At 39.8% G+C, this 19,298-nt stretch overlaps 1 protein-coding gene across 3 annotated transcripts in view; it reads right to left on the reverse strand.

The window, feature by feature from the left end:
• PHF24 (PHD finger protein 24) overlaps positions 1–19,298 on the reverse strand; it is a 520,975-nt gene that overhangs the window by 26,629 nt on the left and 475,048 nt on the right. For all 3 annotated transcript variants that reach the window (XM_053700990.1, XM_053700988.1, XM_053700989.1), the window contains exons 6-7: positions 11,304–11,470; positions 10,171–10,272 (exon numbers count right to left, since the gene is read on the reverse strand). In XM_053700990.1, the coding sequence (XP_053556965.1) occupies positions 10,171–10,272; positions 11,304–11,470 (269 nt within the window). The remainder of the gene's footprint in view (positions 1–10,170; positions 10,273–11,303; positions 11,471–19,298) is intronic.

Raw genomic sequence — 19,298 nt, forward strand, 5'->3', positions numbered from 1 at the left:
TAGTGGGGGGTTTTTTGTAATTTAGTTTAGTTTATTTAATTGTATTTTAGTTTAGATATTTTAGTTTATTTAATTTATTGATAGTGTAGGTGTATTTGTAACTTAGGTTAGGATTTATTTTACAGGTAAACTGGTAATTATTTTAACAGTTATTAACTATTTAATAGCTATTGTACCTAGTTAAAATAAATACCAAGTTACCTGTAAAATAAATATAAACCCTAAAATAGCTGCAATGTAATTATTGATTATATTGTAGCTATCTTAGGCCTAGATTTAGAGTTGGGCGGTAGCCGTGAAAACCAGCGTTAGAGGCTCCTAACGCTGGTTTTTACCGCCCTCTGGTATTTGGAGTCAGTCAGGAAAGGGTCTAACGCTCACTTTCCAGCCGCGACTTTTCCATACCGCAGATCCCCTTACGTCATTTGCGTATCCTATCTTTTCAATGGGATCTTTCTAACGCCGGTATTTAGAGTCGTGGCTGAAGTGAGCGTTAGAAATCTAATGACAAAACTCCAGCCGCAGAAAAAAGTCAGTAGTTAAGAGCTTTCTGGGCTAACGCCGGTTTATAAAGCTCTTAACTACTGTGCTCTAAAGTACACTAACACCCATAAACTACCTATGTACCCCTAAACCGAGGTCCCCCCACATCGCCGCCACTCGATTAAATTTTTTTAACCCCTAATCTGCCGACCGCCACCTACGTTATACTTATGTACCCCTAATCTGCTGCCCCTAACACCGCCGACCCCTATATTATATTTATTAACCCCTAATCTGCCCCCCTCAACGTCGCCTCCACCTGCCTACACTTATTAACCCCTAATCTGCCGAGTGGACCGCACCGCTACTATAATAAAGTTATTAACCCCTAATCCGCCTCACTCCCGCCTCAATAACCCTATAATAAATAGTATTAACCCCTAATCTGCCCTCCCTAACATCGCCGACACCTAACTTCAATTATTAACCCCTAATCTGCCGACTTAATCTCGCCGCTACTGTAATAAATGGATTAACCCCTAAAGCTAAGTCTAACCCTAACACTAACACCCCCCTAAGTTAAATATAATTTAAATCTAACAAAATAAATGAACTCTTATTAAATAAATTATTCCTATTTAAAGCTAAATACTTACCTGTAAAATAAACCCTAATATAGCTACAATATAAATTATAATTATATTATAGCTATTTTAGGATTTATATTTATTTTACAGGTAACTTTGTATTTATTTTAACCAGGTACAATAGCTATTAAATAGTTAAGAACTATTTAATAGCTAAAATAGTTAAAATAATTACAAAATTACCTGTAAAATAAATCCTAACCTAAGTTACAATTAAACCTAACACTACACGATCAATAAATTAATTAAATAAAATACCTACAATTATCTACAATTAAACCTAACACTACACTATCAATAAATTAATTAAATACAATATCTACAAATAAATACAATGAAATAAACTAACTAAAGTACAAAAAATAAAAAAGAACTGTTACAAAAAATAAAAAAATATTTACAAACATTAGAAAAATATTACAACAATTTTAAACTAATTACACCTACTCTAAGCCCCCTTATAAAATAACAAAGACCCCCAAAATAAAAAAAATGCCCTACCCTATTCTAAATTAAAAAAGTTCAAAGCTCTTTTACCTTACCAGCCCTGAACAGGGCCCTTTGCGGGGCATGCCCCAAAGAATTCAGCTCTTTTGCCTGTAAAAAAAATACAATACCACCCCCCAACATTACAACCCACCACCCACATACCCCTAATCTAACCCAAACCCCCCTTAAATAAACCTAACACTAAGCCCCTGAAGATCTTCCTACCTTATCTTCACCTCGCCGGGTATCACACCGATCCGTCCTGGCTCCAATGTCTTGATCCAAGCCCAAGCGGGGGGTTGAAGATGTCCATGATCCGGCTGAAGTCTTCATCCAAGCGGGAGCTGAAGAGGTCCATGATCCGGCTGAAGTCTTCTATCAAGCGGCATCTTCAATCTTCTTTCTTTCGGATCCATGTTCATCCCGCCGACGCGGAACATCCATCTTCACCGACGACTTCCCGGCGAATGACGGTTCCTTTAAGGGACGTCATCAAAGATGGCGTCCCTCGAATTCCGATTGGCTGATAGGATTCTATCAGCCAATCGGAATTAAGGTAGGAAAATTCTGATTGGCTGATGGAATCAGCCAATCAGGATCAAGTTCAATCCGATTGGCTGATCCGATCAGCCAATCAGATTGAGCTCGCATTCTATTGGCTGATCGGAACAGCCAATAGAATGCGAGCTCAATCTGATTGGCTGATTAGATCAGCCAATGGGATTGAACTTGATTCTGATTGGCTGATTCCATCAGCCAATCAGAATTTTCCTACCTTAATTCCGATTGGCTGATAGAATCCTATCAGCCAATCGGAATTCGAGGGACGCCATCTTGGATGACGTCATTTAAAGGAACCGTCATTCGGCGAGTAGGCGTCGGTTGAAGAGGTTGGATCCGCGTCAGTTGGAAAGAAGATGGCTCCGCTCCGCTCCAGAAGAAAGAAGATTGAAGATGCGGCTTGATAGAAGACTTCATCCCGATGATGGACTTCCGACTTCAGCCTGATGATGGAGTTCTTCAGCCGCCGCTTGGATCCAGACTTCAGCCCGAGGATGGACGTCACTCTTTAGCCCCCCGCTTGGGCTTGGATCAACACTTCCGAGGCTTTGGATCAAGACTTCCGAGGACGGATCGGTGAACCTGGTATAGTGAAGATAAGGTAGGAAGATCTTCAGGGGCTTAGTGTTAGGTTTATTTAAGGGGGGTTTGGGTTAGATTAGGGGTATGTGGGTGGTGGGTTGTAATGTTGGGGGGGGTATTGTATGTGTTTTTTTTACAGGCAAAAGAGCTGAATTCTTTGGGGCATGCCCCGCAAAGGGCCCTGTTCAGGGCTGGTAAGGTAAAAGAGCTTTGAACTTTTTTAATTTAGAATAGGGTGGGGCATTTTTTTATTTTGGGGGTCTTTGTTATTTTATTAGGGGGCTTAGAGTAGGTGTAATTAGTTTAAAATTGTTGTAATATTTTTCTAATGTTTGTAAATATTTTTTTATTTTTGTAACTTATTTCTTTTTTATTTTTTGTACTTTAGTTAGTTTATTTCATTGTATTTATTTGTAGATATTGTATTTAATTCATTTATTGATAGTGTAGTGTTAGGTTTAATTGTAGATAATTGTAGGTAGTTTATTTAATTAATTTATTGATAGTGTAGTGTTAGGTTTAATTGTAACTTAGGTTAGGATTTATTTTACAGGTAATTTTGTAATTATTTTAACTATTTTAGCTATTAAATAGTTCTTAACTATTTAATAGCTATTGTACCTGGTTAAAATAAATACAAAGTTACCTGTAAAATAAATATAAATCCTAAAATAGCTATAATATAATTATTATTTATATTGTAGCTATATTAGGGTTTATTTTACAGGTAAGTATTTAGCTTTAAATAGGAATAATTTATTTAATAAGAGTTAATTTATTTAGTTAGATTTAAATTATATTTAACTTAGGGGGGTGTTAGTGTTAGGGTTAGACTTAGCTTTAGGGGTTAATCCATTTATTACAGTAGCGGCGAGAATCGGTCGGCAGATTAGGGGTTAATAATTGAAGTTAGGTGTCGGCGATGTTAGGGAGGGCAGATTAGGGGTTAATACTATTTATTATAGGGTTATTGAGGCGGAAGTGAGGCGAATTAGGGGTTAATAACTTTATTATAGTAGTGGTGCAGTCCGCTCGGCAGATTAGGCGTTAATAAGTGTAGGCAGGTGGAGGCAACGTTGAGGGGGGCAGATTAGGGGTTAATAAATATAATATAGGGGTCGGCGGTGTTAGGGGCAGCAGATTAGGGGTACATAGGGATAATGTAAGTAGCGGCGGTTTACGGAGCGGCAGATTAGGGGTTAAAAAAATATGCAGGTGTCAGCGATAGCGGAAGCAGCAGATTAGGGGTAAATAAGTGTAAGGTTAGGGGTGTGTAGACTCGGGGTACATGTTAGGGTGTTAGGTGCAGACGTAGGAAGTGTTTCCCCATAGAAAACAATGGAGCTGCGTTAGGAGCTGATCGCGGCTTTTTTGCAGGTGTTAGGTTTTTTTTTCAGCTCAAACAGCCCCATTGTTTTCTATGGGGGAATCGTGCACGAGCACGTTTTTGAAGCTGGCCGCGTCCGTAAGCACCGCTGGTATCGAGAGTTGAAGTTGCGGTAAATATGCTATACGCTCCTTTTTTGGAGCCTAACGCAGCCATTCTGTGAACTCTAAATACCAGCGGTATTTAAAAGGTGTGGCCAGAAAAAAGCCAGCGTAGCTAACGCACCCCTTTGGCCGCAGAACTCTAAATCTAGGCGATAGGGTTTATTTTATAGGTAAGTATTTAGATTTAAATAGGAATATTTTAATTAATAATATTAATATTAATTAGATTTATTTTAATAAGAATTTAGTTAGGGGTGTTAGAGTTAGATAGGGTTATTATACTTAATATATATAATATAATAACTATCACCTAGATTTAGAGTTCTGCGGCCAAAGGAGTGCGTTAGCTACGCATGCTTTTTTTCCCCTGCACCTTTTAAATACCGCTGGTATTTAGAGTTCACAGAAGGGCTGCGTTAGGCTCCAAAAAGGGAGCGTAGAGCATAATTTACCGCCAATGCAACTCTCAATACCAGCGGTGCTTACTGACGCAGCCAGTTTCAAAAACGTGCTCGTGCACGATTCCCCCATAGGAAACAATGGGGCCTTTTGAGCTGAAAAAAAATCTAACACCTGCAATAAAGCAGCGTTCAGCTCCTAACGCTGCCCCATTGTTTCCTATGGGGAAACACTTCCTAAGTCTGCACCTAACACCCTAACATGTACCCCTAGTCTAAACACCCCTAACCTTACACTTATTAACCCCTAATCTGCCGCCCCCGCTATCGTTGACCCCTGCATATTATTATTAACCCCTAATCTGCCGCTCCGGACACCGCCGCAACCTACGTAATCCCTATGTACCCCTAATCTGCTGCCCCTAACACCGCCAACCCCTATATTATATTTATTAACCCCTAATCTGCCACCCCCAATGTCGCCGCCACCTACCTACAATTATTAACCCCTAATCTGCCGACTGGACCTCACTGCTACTATAATAAAGTTATTAACCCCTAATCTGCCTCACTCCCGCCTCAATAACCCTATAATAAATAGAATTAACCCCTAATCTGCCCTCCCTAACATCACCGACACCTAACTTCAAGTATTAACCCCTAATCTGCCGACCAGACCTCACCGCTACTCTAATAAATTTATTAACCCCTAAAGCTAAGTCTAACCCTAACACTAACACCCCCCTAAGTTAAATATAATTTACATCTAACGAAATTAATTAACTCTTATTAAATAAATTATATTGTAGCTATTTTAGGATTAATATTTATTTTACAGGCAACTTTGTATTTATTTTAACCAGGTACAATAGCTATTAAATAGTTAATAACTATTTAATAGCTACCTAGTTCAAATAATTACAAAATTACCTGTAAAATAAATCCTAACCTAAGTTACAATTAAACCTAACACTACACTATCAATAAATTAATTACATGCAAATACCTACAAATAAATACAATTAAATAAACTAACTAAAGTACAAAAAATAAAAAAAGAACTAAGTTACAAAAAATAAAAAAATATTTACAAACATTATAAAAATATTACAACAATTTTAAGCTAATTACACCTACTCTAAGCCCCCTAATAAAATAACAAAGCCCACCAAAATAAAAAAATGCCCTACCCTATTCTAAAATAAAAATTTAAAAGCTCTTTTACCTTACCAGCCCTTAAAAGGGCCTTTTGCGGGGCAGGCCCCAAAGAATTCTGCTCTTTTGCCTGTAAAAAAAAAACATACAATCCCCCCCCAACATTACAACCCACCACCCACATACTCCTAATCTAACCCAAACCCCCCTTAAATAAACACTAAGCCCCTGAAGATCTCCCTACCTTGTCTTCACCACGCCGGGTATCAACGATCCGTCCAGAAGAGGGTCCGAAGTCTTCATCCAAGCAAAGCGGGGGCTGAAGAGGTCCATCATCCGGCTGAAGTCTTGATCCAAGCGGGGGCTGAAGAGGTCCATCATCCGGCTGAAGTCTTCTATCAAGCGGCATCTTCAATCTTCTTTCTTCCGGCTCCATCTTCATCCTGCTGACGCGGAACATCCATCCTGGCCAATCAGCCAATAGAATGCGAGCTCAATCTGATTGACTGATCGGATCAGCCAATCGGATTTAACTTGAATCTGATTGGCTGATTCCATCAGCCAATCAGAATTTTCCTACCTTAATTCTGATTGGCTGATAGAATCCTATCAGCCAATCGGAATTTGAGGGACGCCATCTTGGATGACGTCCCTTAAAGGAACCGTCATTCGTCGGGAAGTCGTCGGCCAGGATGGATGTTCCGCTTCGGCGGGATGAAGATGGAGCCGGAAGAAAGAAGATTGAAGATGCCGCTTGATAGAAGACTTCAGCCGGATGATGGACCTCTTCAGCCCCCGCTTGGATCAAGACTTCAGCCGGATGATGGACCTCTTCAGCCCCCGCTTGGGCTTGGATGAAGACTTCGGACCCTCTTCTGGATGGATCGGTGATACCTGGCGTGGTGAAGACAAGGTAGGGAGATCTTCAGGGGCTTAGTGTTAGGTTTATTTAAGGGGGATTTGGGTTAGATTAGGGGTATGTGGGTGGTGGGTTGTAATGTTGGGGGGGTATTGTATGTTTTTTTTTACAGGCAAAAGAGCAGAATTCTTTGGGGCATAGGTGTAATTAGCTTAAAATTGTTGTAATATTTTTATTTTTTTGTACTTTAGTTAGTTTATTTAATTGTATTTATTTGTAGGTATTTGTATGTAATTAATTTATTGATAGTGTAGTGTTAGGTTTAATTGTAGATAATTGTAGGTAATTAATTTATTGATAGTGTAGTTTTAGGTTTAATTGTAACTTAGGTTAGGATTTATTTTACAGGTAATTTTGTAATTATTTTAACTAGGTAGCTATTAAATAGTTATTAACTATTTAATAGCTATTGTACCTGGTTAAAATAAATACAAAGTTGCCTGTAAAATAAATATTAATCCTAAAATAGCTACAATATAATTATAATTTATATTGTAGCTATATTAGGGTTTATTTTACAGGTAAGTATTTAGCTTTAAATAGGAATAATTTAATAAGAAATAATTTATTTCGTTAGATAAAAATTATATTTAACTTAGGGTGGTGTTAGTGTTAGGGTTACACTTAGCTTTAGGGGTTAATAAATTTATTAGAGTAGCGGTGAGGTCCGGTCGTCAGATTAGGGGTTGATACTTGAAGTTAGGTGTCGGTGATGTTAGGGAGGGCAGATTAGGGGTTAATACTATTTATTATAGGGTTATTGAGGCGGGAGTGAGGCGGATTAGGGGTTAATAACTTTATTATAGTAGCGGTGAGGTCCGGTCAGCAGATTATGGGTTAATAATTGTAGGTATGTGGCGGTGACGTTGGGGGCGGCAGATTAGGGGTTAAAAAAATGTATTAGAGTGGCGGCAATGTGGGGGGACCTCGGTTTAGGGGTACATAGGTAGTTTATGGGTGTTAGTGTACTTTAGAGCACAGTAGTTAAGAGCTTTATGAACCGGCGTTAGCCCAGAAAGCTCTTAACTCCTGGCTTTTCTCTGCGGCTGGAGTTTTGTCGTTTCTAACGCTCACTTCAGCCAAGACTCTAAATACCAGCGTTAGAAAGATCCCATTGAAAAGATAGGATACGCAAATGGCATAGGGGGATCTGTGGTATGGAAAAGTTGTGGCTGCAAAGTGAGCGCTAGACCCTTTCCTGACTGACTATAAATACCAGCGGTAGCCCAAAACCAGCGTTTGGAGCCCCTAACACTGGTTTTGACGACTAACGCAGAACTCTAAATCTAGGCGTATATTAACTATATTAACCCTAATATAATTAGGGTTAACATAGTTAATACAGGTGGCGGCGGTGTAGGGGGATTAGATTAGGGGGTAATATAGTTAATATAGGTGGCGGCGGTGTAGGGGGATTAGATTAGGGGGTAATATAGTTAATATAGGTGGCGGCGGTATAGGGGGATTTAGATTGTAGGCTAAAGAGCTGATTACTTTGTGACAATGCCCCGCCAAAAGCCCTTTTAAGGGCTGGTAAAAGAGCTGATTACTTTGGGGCAAAGCCCCGCAAAAAGCCATTTTAAGGGCTGGCAATAGAGCTGTTTACTTTGGGGTAATGCCACGCAAAGGGCCCTTTTCAGGGCTATTTGTAGGGTTAGACTTAGGTTTAGTGGTAGGGATAGTTTAGTATTTTAGGGGTTAATTAATTTAATATAGGTGGCGGCGGTATAGGGGGATTAGATTAGGGGTTAATAATTTAATATAGGTGGCGGCGGTATAGGGAGATTAGATTAGGGGTTAATAATTTAATATAGGTGGCGGCGGTATAGTGGGATTAGATTAGGGGTTAATAATTTTAATATAGCTGGCAGCAGGGTAGGAGCTCACATTAGGGAGTAGTTAATGTAGGTGGTGGCGGTGTAAGTGGCTCACATTAGGGGGTAGTTAATGTAGGTGGCGGTGGTGTAAGGGGCTCACATTAGGGGGTAGGTAATGTAGGTGGCGGCGGGGTCCGTGAGCGGCGGTTTAGGGGTTAATAACTTTATTAGGTGCGGTGGGGTCCGGGAGCGGCGGTTTAGGGGTTAATACATTTTTTATTATTAGGAGAGTGAGGGGGGATAGCAGATAGAGGGGTATACATTTCGGGCTATGTTTGGGAGGCGTGTTAGACAGTAACGGGAGAGTTAATAACTTAGTCAGGTTTTGTAGGCGCCGGCAGTTTCTAAAGTGCCGTAAGTCACTGGCGACTCCAGAAATTTGTACTTACACAGATTTCTGGACATCGCTGGTTTATCCGACTTACGGCACTTTAGCAATTGCCGGCGGGGTATATTGGATAGCTCGAATTGCGAGCTGAAACTACGGGCGGAGGGGGTTCCCTCACTTGCACCGCAAACTACGATCTATATCGGATCGTGCTCATAGTCGGCACCAGGTACACACACAAGTATCTGATCTCAGGCACATAGTCGGCACCAGGTACACACACAAGTATCTGATCTCAGGCACGTGATCAGCACCAGGTACACACACAAGTATCTGATCTCAGGCACATAGTCGGCACCAGGTACACACACAAGTATCTGATCTCAGGCACATAGTCGGCACCAGGTACACACACAAGTATCTGATCTCAGGCACATAGTCGGCACCAGGTACACACACAAGTATCTGATCTTAGGCACGTGATCAGCACCAGGTACACACACAAGTATCTGATCTCAGGCACGTGATCTGCACCAGGTACACACACAAGTATCTGATCTCAGGCACGTGATCTGCACCAGGTACACACACAAGTATCTGATCTCAGGCACGTGATCTGCACCAGGTACACACACAAGTATCTGATCTCAGGCACGTGATCTGCACCAGGTACACACACAAGTATCTGATCTCAGGCACATGATCAGCACCAGGTACACACACAAGTATCTGATCTCAGGCACGTGATCTGCACCAGGTACACACACAAGTATCTGATCTCAGGCACATGATCTGCACCAGGTACACACACAAGTATCTGATCTCAGGCACATGATCAGCACCAGGTACACACACAAGTATCTGATCTCAGGCACGTGATCTGCACCAGGTACACACACAAGTATCTGATCTCAGGCACGTTATCTGCACCAGGTACACACACAAGTATCTGATCTCAGGCACGTTATCTGCACCAGGTACACACACAAGTATCTGATCTCAGGCACATGATCTGCACCAGGTACACACACAAGTATCTAATCTCAGGCTCTTGATCAGCACCAGGTACACACACAAGTTACTGATCTCAGATTGTGCTCCAGTGCATGTGAGATAAACCCACTAAATAAAGCAAAACATTGTTTTATTTTCATATTCACTCCATTTGTACTCATCTGACTCCCTTGCACAATACCCAATAAGCACCCAGGATGGTGCATGGCCTCTCCTACACACGTACCTGCCCTCTTCTGGTTCTGTGGTCAGCTGGGTCTTTCCTTGGCTTTTTCCACTGGCGCTGCTGGCAGGACTGCTCTCTGACATCGGCCCCACATGGCTAATACTTTGTAACAAGAGAGGAACAAAACAGATTTTAGTTTTTGAAATTTGCTGTAAAAAGGACAAGTACAGCCTGAAATAGTCTCTCCATATTAAGGGGCCTATCTATCAAGCTCGCCAGAAACACAAATTCTAAAGACCGGTGCTCCATAACCTGTCCGCGTGCTCTGAGGCGGCAGACAGCAATCAGATATGATCGGGTTGATTGACACCCCCTGCTAGCAGCAGATTGGCCGCGAATCAGCAGGGGGCGGCATTGCACCAGCAGTTCACCAGAACTGCTTGTGCAATGCTGAATGCGGAGAGCGTATACTGTTCGCATTCTGCGATGTCTTTCAGACATAATCCACTGATTAGATCATGTTGGATAGACATTTGATAAATCGGCCCCTAAGTCTGCAAATCGCGCAGAAAAGAACAATATGTTTGTCCTTATTTAGCTATAGTTAAAGTGATACAAAACAGTTAAAGGGACATAAAACCTAAACATTTTCTTTCATGATTCAGATAGAATATTTCATTTTAAACAACTTTCCAATCTACTTATATTATTACATTTTTCTTGTTTTCTTGTTACCCTTTGTTGAAGAGCAGGGATGCAAGCTCTAGAGTGTGTACATGTATATAGCACTATATGGCAGCAGTTTTGCAACAATGCTAGACACTAGAGGGCAGCACTATTTCCTGTCATGTAGAGCTTCCAACATGTGCACTCTACCTACCTAGGAATCTCTTCTACAAAGAATAACAAGAGAACAAAGAAAATCTGATACTGGAAGTAAATTGGAAACTTTTTTAATGGTATTCTCTATCTGAATCATAAATATTGTGTTTCGTGTCTCTTTCAAATCTTATTTTTGAGTCTTGTTTTGCTACAAGGGTTTTGTGAGTTGTGGCACACAATGCGCTACTCACGTGACATTACATGAGACGGTCTCTTTAGACTGCTACTCACCTGACATTACATGAGACGGTCTCTTTAGACTGCTACTCACCTGACATTACATGAGACGGTCTCTTTAGACTGCTACTCACCTGACATTACATGAGACGGTCTCTTTAGACTGCTTTCGGAACCAGCCATGCTGGGCTCTCCTGCACTCACTGCCACTAATCAGTTGATCATTGTCTTGGTCAAGAGACTGGAAGGTGGAGCGTGCTTGATCCCTTTCTTTAGCTGAGAGCAAACGCAGTAAGGAATTCTGTGCAAGTAGAAATGAGAGCTTTATATTATTAAAGGGATAGTCTACTTGAAAATTGTCATTATATAAAAAGATACATAATCCCTCTATTACCCATTCACCAGTTGTGCATAACCAACACTGTCATATGAATACACTTTCACCTCTGTAATTACCTTGTATCTAAGCCTATGAAACCTGCCCCTTATCTCAGTTCTTTTAGCCAATCAGTGATGACTCATAAATAACTCAATGGGAGTGAGCACAGTGGTATTTATATGGCATGAGATAAGAGGCGGCCCCCAATAGCTAAGAAATCAGTTATGAGTCTACCTAGGTTTAGCTTTCAACAAAGAATACCAAGAGAACAAATCAAATTTGATGTTAAAAGGAAATTGGAAAGTTGTTTAAAATTGCATGTCCTGGGTGGAGAGGAGGAAGCTGGTGGGAGGAGCACAAGCGTAAGGACGTGCAAACGCTTGTTCTCTGGCTCCCTGCAATAATGACTTACTCCCAGCACTCTAACAGTGCCACTCCAACGCACTGAGCTGCAGAAAGCAGCAAATAAACGGACTGACTAAATTTGTTTTTTGGTCCTACGTAAAATACTTGAGAAGCCTCAGTGCTTATAGCATTTAAAACTGTTGCTCTCTCTCCATTGCACAAGTGATACGAGACCTGGAGCAAAGAAAATCTTCCTGCAATTGCCCTATTATTAATAGAATTACCAACGCCGCAACCTTATCTCCCCCTCCCACCGGTGCTGCGTGAGGGGGAGAAGAACAGCGCTGCGAGCTGTAAGGTGCCTGGGCAAACACTGAAGCAAGGGGACAAGAGAGACCGGGCTCTCCCTCACCTGTGAGTCTTTCCTGTTGCGGCGGTCGGCTGGACGGGGCCTGTTTTGGCTGGTTGGTGCCGCTCCCTGGTTGTGGCCGAGGATCTTGCTGGGTTCGCCCTTGTTGTTTGGGTCACGTGAGTGGCTGGGGACGGGCGGTCTCTTCCACTCTGGGTGGAGGATCCGAGTGAGAGGCTCATCGGAGCCGAGCGGGTGACGTCACAGATCGCCCGGTGGTGGGCGCTTCCTCCGTTCTGAGCGTGCGGTGTTCTGCCTATATTGGAAGAGGTTTGGTTCTGGCCTTGCTCCCCCCCACCGGTGCTGCGTGGGGGAGCTCTGGAATCGAGCTGAGGGTCACCCCTCGACAGTGCTGGTTGTCCGGGTACGAGAGGCCCCAGGAACTGGGACAGGTACTTTTGTAAATTAAAGGGCCCTAACTGACTCTTTACAATTGGGATGGCCTGGGTCTTTAATTAGTGGACAGATATGATAGATGCTCTCATTCAAGAGGAACTATCAAGTATACTCCAGTGAATGGTGCTAAATAATTTAAAGGCAGAAAAAGCACTCAAAAAAAGGTGGTTTACCTCCGTAGTAACCACCTATAAACTAAGAATAGTTTAGAGAAATTGGGGCTAAATTAATTTTGGAGTGCGCCTGAGAAATCTATAAAAGGGGGTCTTTAATTACCCTTCTTTTTTGGGGGGCTGAAGTTTCCCTAAAACACAAGAATAAAAATTGAATTTGGACGGTTGTAATAATTGTGGGATCAAAAGCCACTGTAAGAACTGGTCTATTTATAGTTAATGCTGTCCTGCATTAATTACAGATACTTGATGAAGATATGATTGAAAAGTTTTGTCTGTTAGAAAAATGTAACATATAGTACTGAATCTCAAACTAAGGGTAATAATAGTTTATTTAAAGACCTTATAGCTTGGTTAATTCCAAACACAGGATTACCTGAGCAGAGGCTAGTTAAAAGGCCATAAAAAATATTATATAAAGTTAACAGACAACATCAGTGCCTGTTTGTGAGTTATGAGAAAACAATTATAATTTGTGGTAGGCTAGGAATTGTGTACTAATTATCATGCATATATTCTTTGATTAAGGAATTGTATAGATATTTTTTCTGTGCTGTTATATAAAAGGGACAAAAGCAATTCCCTTTGTATAAATGGTATAATCTGAATCTTATAAAATTATTTCTGATTGAGGATTGTCCATTGCTTAGAAGACTAATGGCGAGATTACGAGTTTTGTGTTAGCCTTAAAAAGCAGCATTTTAGAGGTCCCAACCCTGCTTTTTATCTAACGCTGGTATTACAAGTTTGGCAGGTAGAGGTGGCTCAATTTTCTCCCGCAACTTTTCCATACCGCAAATCCCCTTACGTCAATTGCGTATCCTATCTTTTTAATGGGATTTGGCTAACGCTGGTATTACAAGTCTTGGAGAAAGTGAGCGGTAGAGCCTCTACCTCCAAGACTCCTACCGCATTTAAAAGTCAGTAGTTAAGAGTTTTATGGGCTAACGCCGGAACATAAAGCTCTTAACTACAGTGCTACAAAGTACACTACCACCCATAAACTACCTATGAACCCCTAAACTATTAACCCTAACCCTAATAGCCCCCCCCCCCACATCGCAAACACTATAATAAAATTGTTTAACCCCTAATCTGCCGACCGGACACCGCCGCCACCTACATTATACCTATGAACCACTAATCTGCTGCCCCTAACATCGCCGACACCTACGTTATAGTTATTAACCCCTAATCTGCCCCCCCAACGTCGCCTCCACCTACCTTCACTTATTAACCCCTAATCTGCCGACCGGACATCGCCGCCACTATAATAAATGTATTAACCCCTAAACCGCCGCACTCCCGCCTCGCAAACACTATAATAAATTGTATTAACCCCTAATCTGCTGTCCCCTTCATCGCCGCCACCTACCTACAATTATTAACCCCTAATTTCCCGCCCCCAACGTCACCACTACTATAATAAAGTTATTAACCCCTAATCCTAAATCGAACCCTAACCCTAACACCCCCCTAAGTTAAATATAATTTAAATACATCTAAATAAAATTACTATAATTAAATAAATTAATCCTATTTAAAACTAAATACTTACCTATAAAATAAACCATAAGATAGCTACAATATAATTTAATAATTACATTGTAGCTATTTTAGGATTTATATTTATTTTTAGTTTTAAATAGGATTAATTTATTTAATTATAGTAATTTTATGTAGATGTATTTAAATTATATTTAACTTAGGGGGTGTTAGGGTTAGGGTTAGACTTAGGTTTAGGGGTTAATAACTTTATTATAGTAGCGGCGACGTTGGGTACGGGAGATTAGGGGTTAATAATTGTAGGAAGGTGGCGGCGACGTTGGGTGGGGCAGATTAGGGGTTAATAAAATTTACTATAGTGTTTGCGAGGCGGGAGTGCAGCGGTTTAGGGGTTAATACATTTATTATAGTGGCGGCGATGTCCGGTTGGCAGATTAGGGGTTAATAAGTGTAGTTAAGTGGCGGCGATGTTGGGGGCTGCAGAATAGGGGTTAATAAATATAATGTAGGGTTCGGCAATGTTGGGGGCAGTAGATTAGGGGTTCATATGGATAATGTAGGTGGTGGCGGTGTCCGGAGCGGCAGATTAGGGGTTAATAATATAATGTAGGTGTCGGCGATAGTGGGGGCGGCAGATTAGGGGTTAATAAGTGTAAGATTAGGGGTGTTTAGACTCTGGGTTCATGTTAGGGTGTTAGGTGCAGACATAACTTTTATTACCCCATAGGAAACAATGGGGCTGCATTAGAAGCTGGACGCTGCTTTTTTGCAGGTGTTAGTTATTTTTCCAGCCAACTCAGCCACATTTTTTCCTATGGGGAAATCGTGCATGAGCACGGTTTAGCCAGCTTACCACTGACTTAAGCAACGCTGGTATTACAGGTAGAAGTGGAGTTAAATTTGCTCAACGCTCACTTTTCTGAGGCTAACGCAGCCATTCAGAAAACTTGTAATACAAGCGTTGGCTTAAGGGAGCGCTGGAAAAAAAAGGCTTGTTAGCCCCGCAGATCTTTACCGACAAAACTCAGAATCTAGGCGTAAGTAAAATTATCTCATAAGTTTTATTGATTTAAGTGAGTGTTAATGAATTATAATTCTCCTGTAAAACTTAAAATCCCCCGTGGGGATAGAAGGCTAATGTGTTAAGAGCTGCTAAGTAAATAATTATTGATTGTTGATTCTAGATAATAGATTACGAATATAGTGACTGTTTGAAACTCTACAAGTACCTAATATATTGAGTTGATTGTAGATACTTATTTCATAAGGGAATAGTACCCTCTAAATTTGCCAAACTTCTATGACTGAGGTATAAGTATCTGTCATCACTAAACAGACCCTTTACACTTTTATCACTATTTTTTTTTCACCACTAATAAGCACCTTTTTTTTTTCTTTTTTCTCTTTCACTATCAGGTCACAAATTATGACTCCCTCTTGATCCCCACCTTTTTTCCCCCCCTTCACTCTTAATTGCACTTAAGGGGACTTAATTTTTCCCGCCTTCCCCCCCTCACATTGTCCACCAGGACCTTCTCTCACATCACGCACTCCAAATCCTAGCACTTAACACACGGATATATGGACAAATATTTCACTGCACAAATCAGAACCTCCCCTTCGGTCATGGCAGCAATGCAGAGAGAGAAAAAAAACAAGAATACGCAAGAAACATTATCAGAGATACATACGAGTAGTAATGGGTCACAGATAAATGAACCAATTGACATACAAGCATTAGTTTTAAGAATAACTGAAGCTTTATCCCCCAAGTTTGAAGAATTGAGAAATGAGATCAAACATGACATGAATTCCTTAACAACTGAAATACGTCAATTTGCCAATAGGATCACTGAAGCAGAGCAAAGAATATCTGATTTAGAAGCTACTATAGAGAATCATAATATTAAACTAGCTGACATAAACTCTAAAATAATGAAAACTGAGCTGAAGTTAGAAGACTTAGAAAATCGTGCAAGAAGAAATAATATCCGATTAATAGGAGTACCTGAGGATAAGCAATATGAAGACTTAAATAAATTACTAACAGTAACAATTCCACGCTTACTACAAATACCACAAACACAGTCAAGAATTGTAATTGAAAGAGTAGACAGATTAGGATGGTGAAATTTGCAAAAGGGGAAAGACAGGCCAAGACCAATCATTGCCAAAATATAGAATTACCAAGACAAACTTACTTTATTATAACATTTTAGAAAAAATGAACCCATTTTCTTAGGAAACTCTAAAATATTGCTTTTTCAGGACTTCTCGGCTGAGACATCAGCCAAGAGAAGAGAATTATCTTCAATTTGCACCAGATTGATAAACCAAGGGTACCAAGCCACCTTAATATACCCAGCTAAACTGAACATAACAATTGATAATAAGACTCAATTCTTTGAAACATCTAGAAATGCTGAAAAATATATAGCGCAGATAATACCCCTAAGTTAAGGAAAGGGGTTAATCTAACTGGGGAAAAAGTAAAAATGGAAAGAAGGGGAAGGAAAAAAAAAATAGGAATTATTAAAAATGTCAATTCTAATGAAGGCTTCTTATTTTTTTTGGTTTTTAATGTATGGTCAGTCCATATATAGGGATAGTGCCCTGGCCGGGAAAGGTCCGGTTTCCGGGACAGCAGGGATGCGAAGGGGCAATCGGGATGGTATACCAGAAAGGTTTCTTGATATAAGCGAATTGGAATGGGGGGGGTAGGGTTTCCGTCTTTTTTTTTTTTTTTCTCATCTTCTTCTTTTCTTATTTTTAATAATGGATACAGATACTGGTTGTAAAATGGTTTCCTGGAACATAGGAGGGTTAACATCTCCTATTAAAAGAAAGACAATCATATCTTACCTAAAAAAGATAAATATAGATGTTGCCTTCCTCCAGGAAACCCACATGAAAGTAGACGAAGTAATCAAACTTAAAAAATCCTGGGTTCAGGAAGTCATTGCCTCTCCGGCTCTGGGTAGAAAAGGGGGAGTAGCAGTTTTACTTGGGAAAAAAGTAAAGGCAGTATCCACAGTCCTTGAAATAGATCCAGGTGGGAGATTTCTATTGGTGAGGGTTAAGATTGCTAAGAGCACATATACACTTTGCAATATATACGCACTGAATATCATTGACTATGATTTTTGGGATAATCTGCAAACTAAAATACTTTCTAATAAAGAGGGATTGTTAATAATCGGAGATTTTAATATGACGCCACAATATGCACTAGACAGATTAAGGCAATATGCCCTAATTCTAAGAACAAAGAAAGACAATTTAGAAACAAAAATTTTTACTAAAATATTCTCTAATTTAAAAGTCAAGGATATATGGAGGTTATATTATCCAGATACTAAAAGTTACACGTGCCTCTCGAAGGCCCATAAGACTCTTTCGAGAATTGATTTATTTTTAGTAGATGAGAAATTTTTAAATTTAAATATAGAATCCAATATCCTTCCTGTTACAATATAGGATCATGCGCCGATAACTTTTGAAATACACCCACATGATCTTAAAAATAAAAACTCACAATTTTACTTTCCTCAGTATCTTGCTACAGATCCAGAATTTAAAACAATGCTAAGTCTGAAATTTGAAGAATATGCCCAACTAAATAGCGAATATGTTAATCGTCCAATGATTTTCTGGGAAGCTGCAAAAGCAGTTATGAGAGGGGAGATTTTAGCATATAATATTAATAGAACGAAAAACTATAAAAAGGAGGAAGATATTTTGAAAATAATATCAAATGCCTATAATAATTATATATTGAATACAACCCCTGAAACTTGGAATAGATACACGCAAGCTAAAAAGGAAAGAGACACTTTCCTTATACATAAATCCACACAAAGAGAGCTAAAATTACAAGCACATCTATTTAAATATGGAAATAAAGCAGGCAAACGTCTTGCTAACCTAGTTAAACAAGACAAAGGACTAGCCTCAATTGAGTCTATCAGGAAAGGGGATAAATTATTTACAAAGTCAGAAGAGGTTTTAAACATAATGGCGGATTATTATAACGATCTCTACTTTGCAAGATTATCAAATAATAAGGAACGTGTACATTTTTGGAGAAAGATCTCCTGCCCAAACATAACAGAAGAATCAAATGAAATGTTGAATCTTCCTATTACTGAGGTAGAGGTAAAAAAGAGTATTGAGGATATGCCCACCAATAAGGTGCCAGGCCCTGATGCCTTGCCTAGCGAATTTTATAAAATAATATCACCGTTTATTGTTCCATATTTAACAAGACTATTTAACGATATGTATATCGAGGGTAGCTTACCCTCCGCTAGCTTTGTGGCCTCCTATACAACTCTTATTCCAAAGCCTGGAAAAGATCTAACCCAGAAAGAATCTTATAGACCAATAGCTCTGTTAAATACAGACTATAAATTGATGACCTCCATCCTGGCCCAAAGACTGCAAACTCTTCTTCCAACTATAATACATAAGGATCAAGCTGGATTCTTAATAAATAGAAATTCCTCACTCAGCTAAGATCCGAGAGCTGTTTCTTACTATTGATTATTTTACATTGGAATCAAATAAGGGTCAAGAAGGAGGACAAAACAACAATGATAAGGCAGTTATTACAATCGATGCTGAAAAAGCATTCGATTCAGTTCACCATGATCATCTTCTCCATACGCTAGCTCAATTTGGGTTTAAAGGTCAATTTTCTAAATTTATTGAAAATCTTTATAATAAAGCTTTTACAAGGATATTAGTGAATGGCAGACAATCATCAGATATATGCTTAGCTAGAGGTACAAGCTACAAGATATTGCAATAGAACCCCTCGCGATACTAATCAGACATGATATCAAAGTAATTAAAATAGGAAAGAGAGAACTTAAGATAGCATTGTATGCTGACGACATCTTAATATACATGAGAAAGACTC

The sequence above is a fragment of the Bombina bombina genome, chromosome 2 (genome assembly GCF_027579735.1).
Source record: "Bombina bombina isolate aBomBom1 chromosome 2, aBomBom1.pri, whole genome shotgun sequence".
Taxonomy (NCBI): Eukaryota; Metazoa; Chordata; class Amphibia; order Anura; family Bombinatoridae; genus Bombina; species Bombina bombina.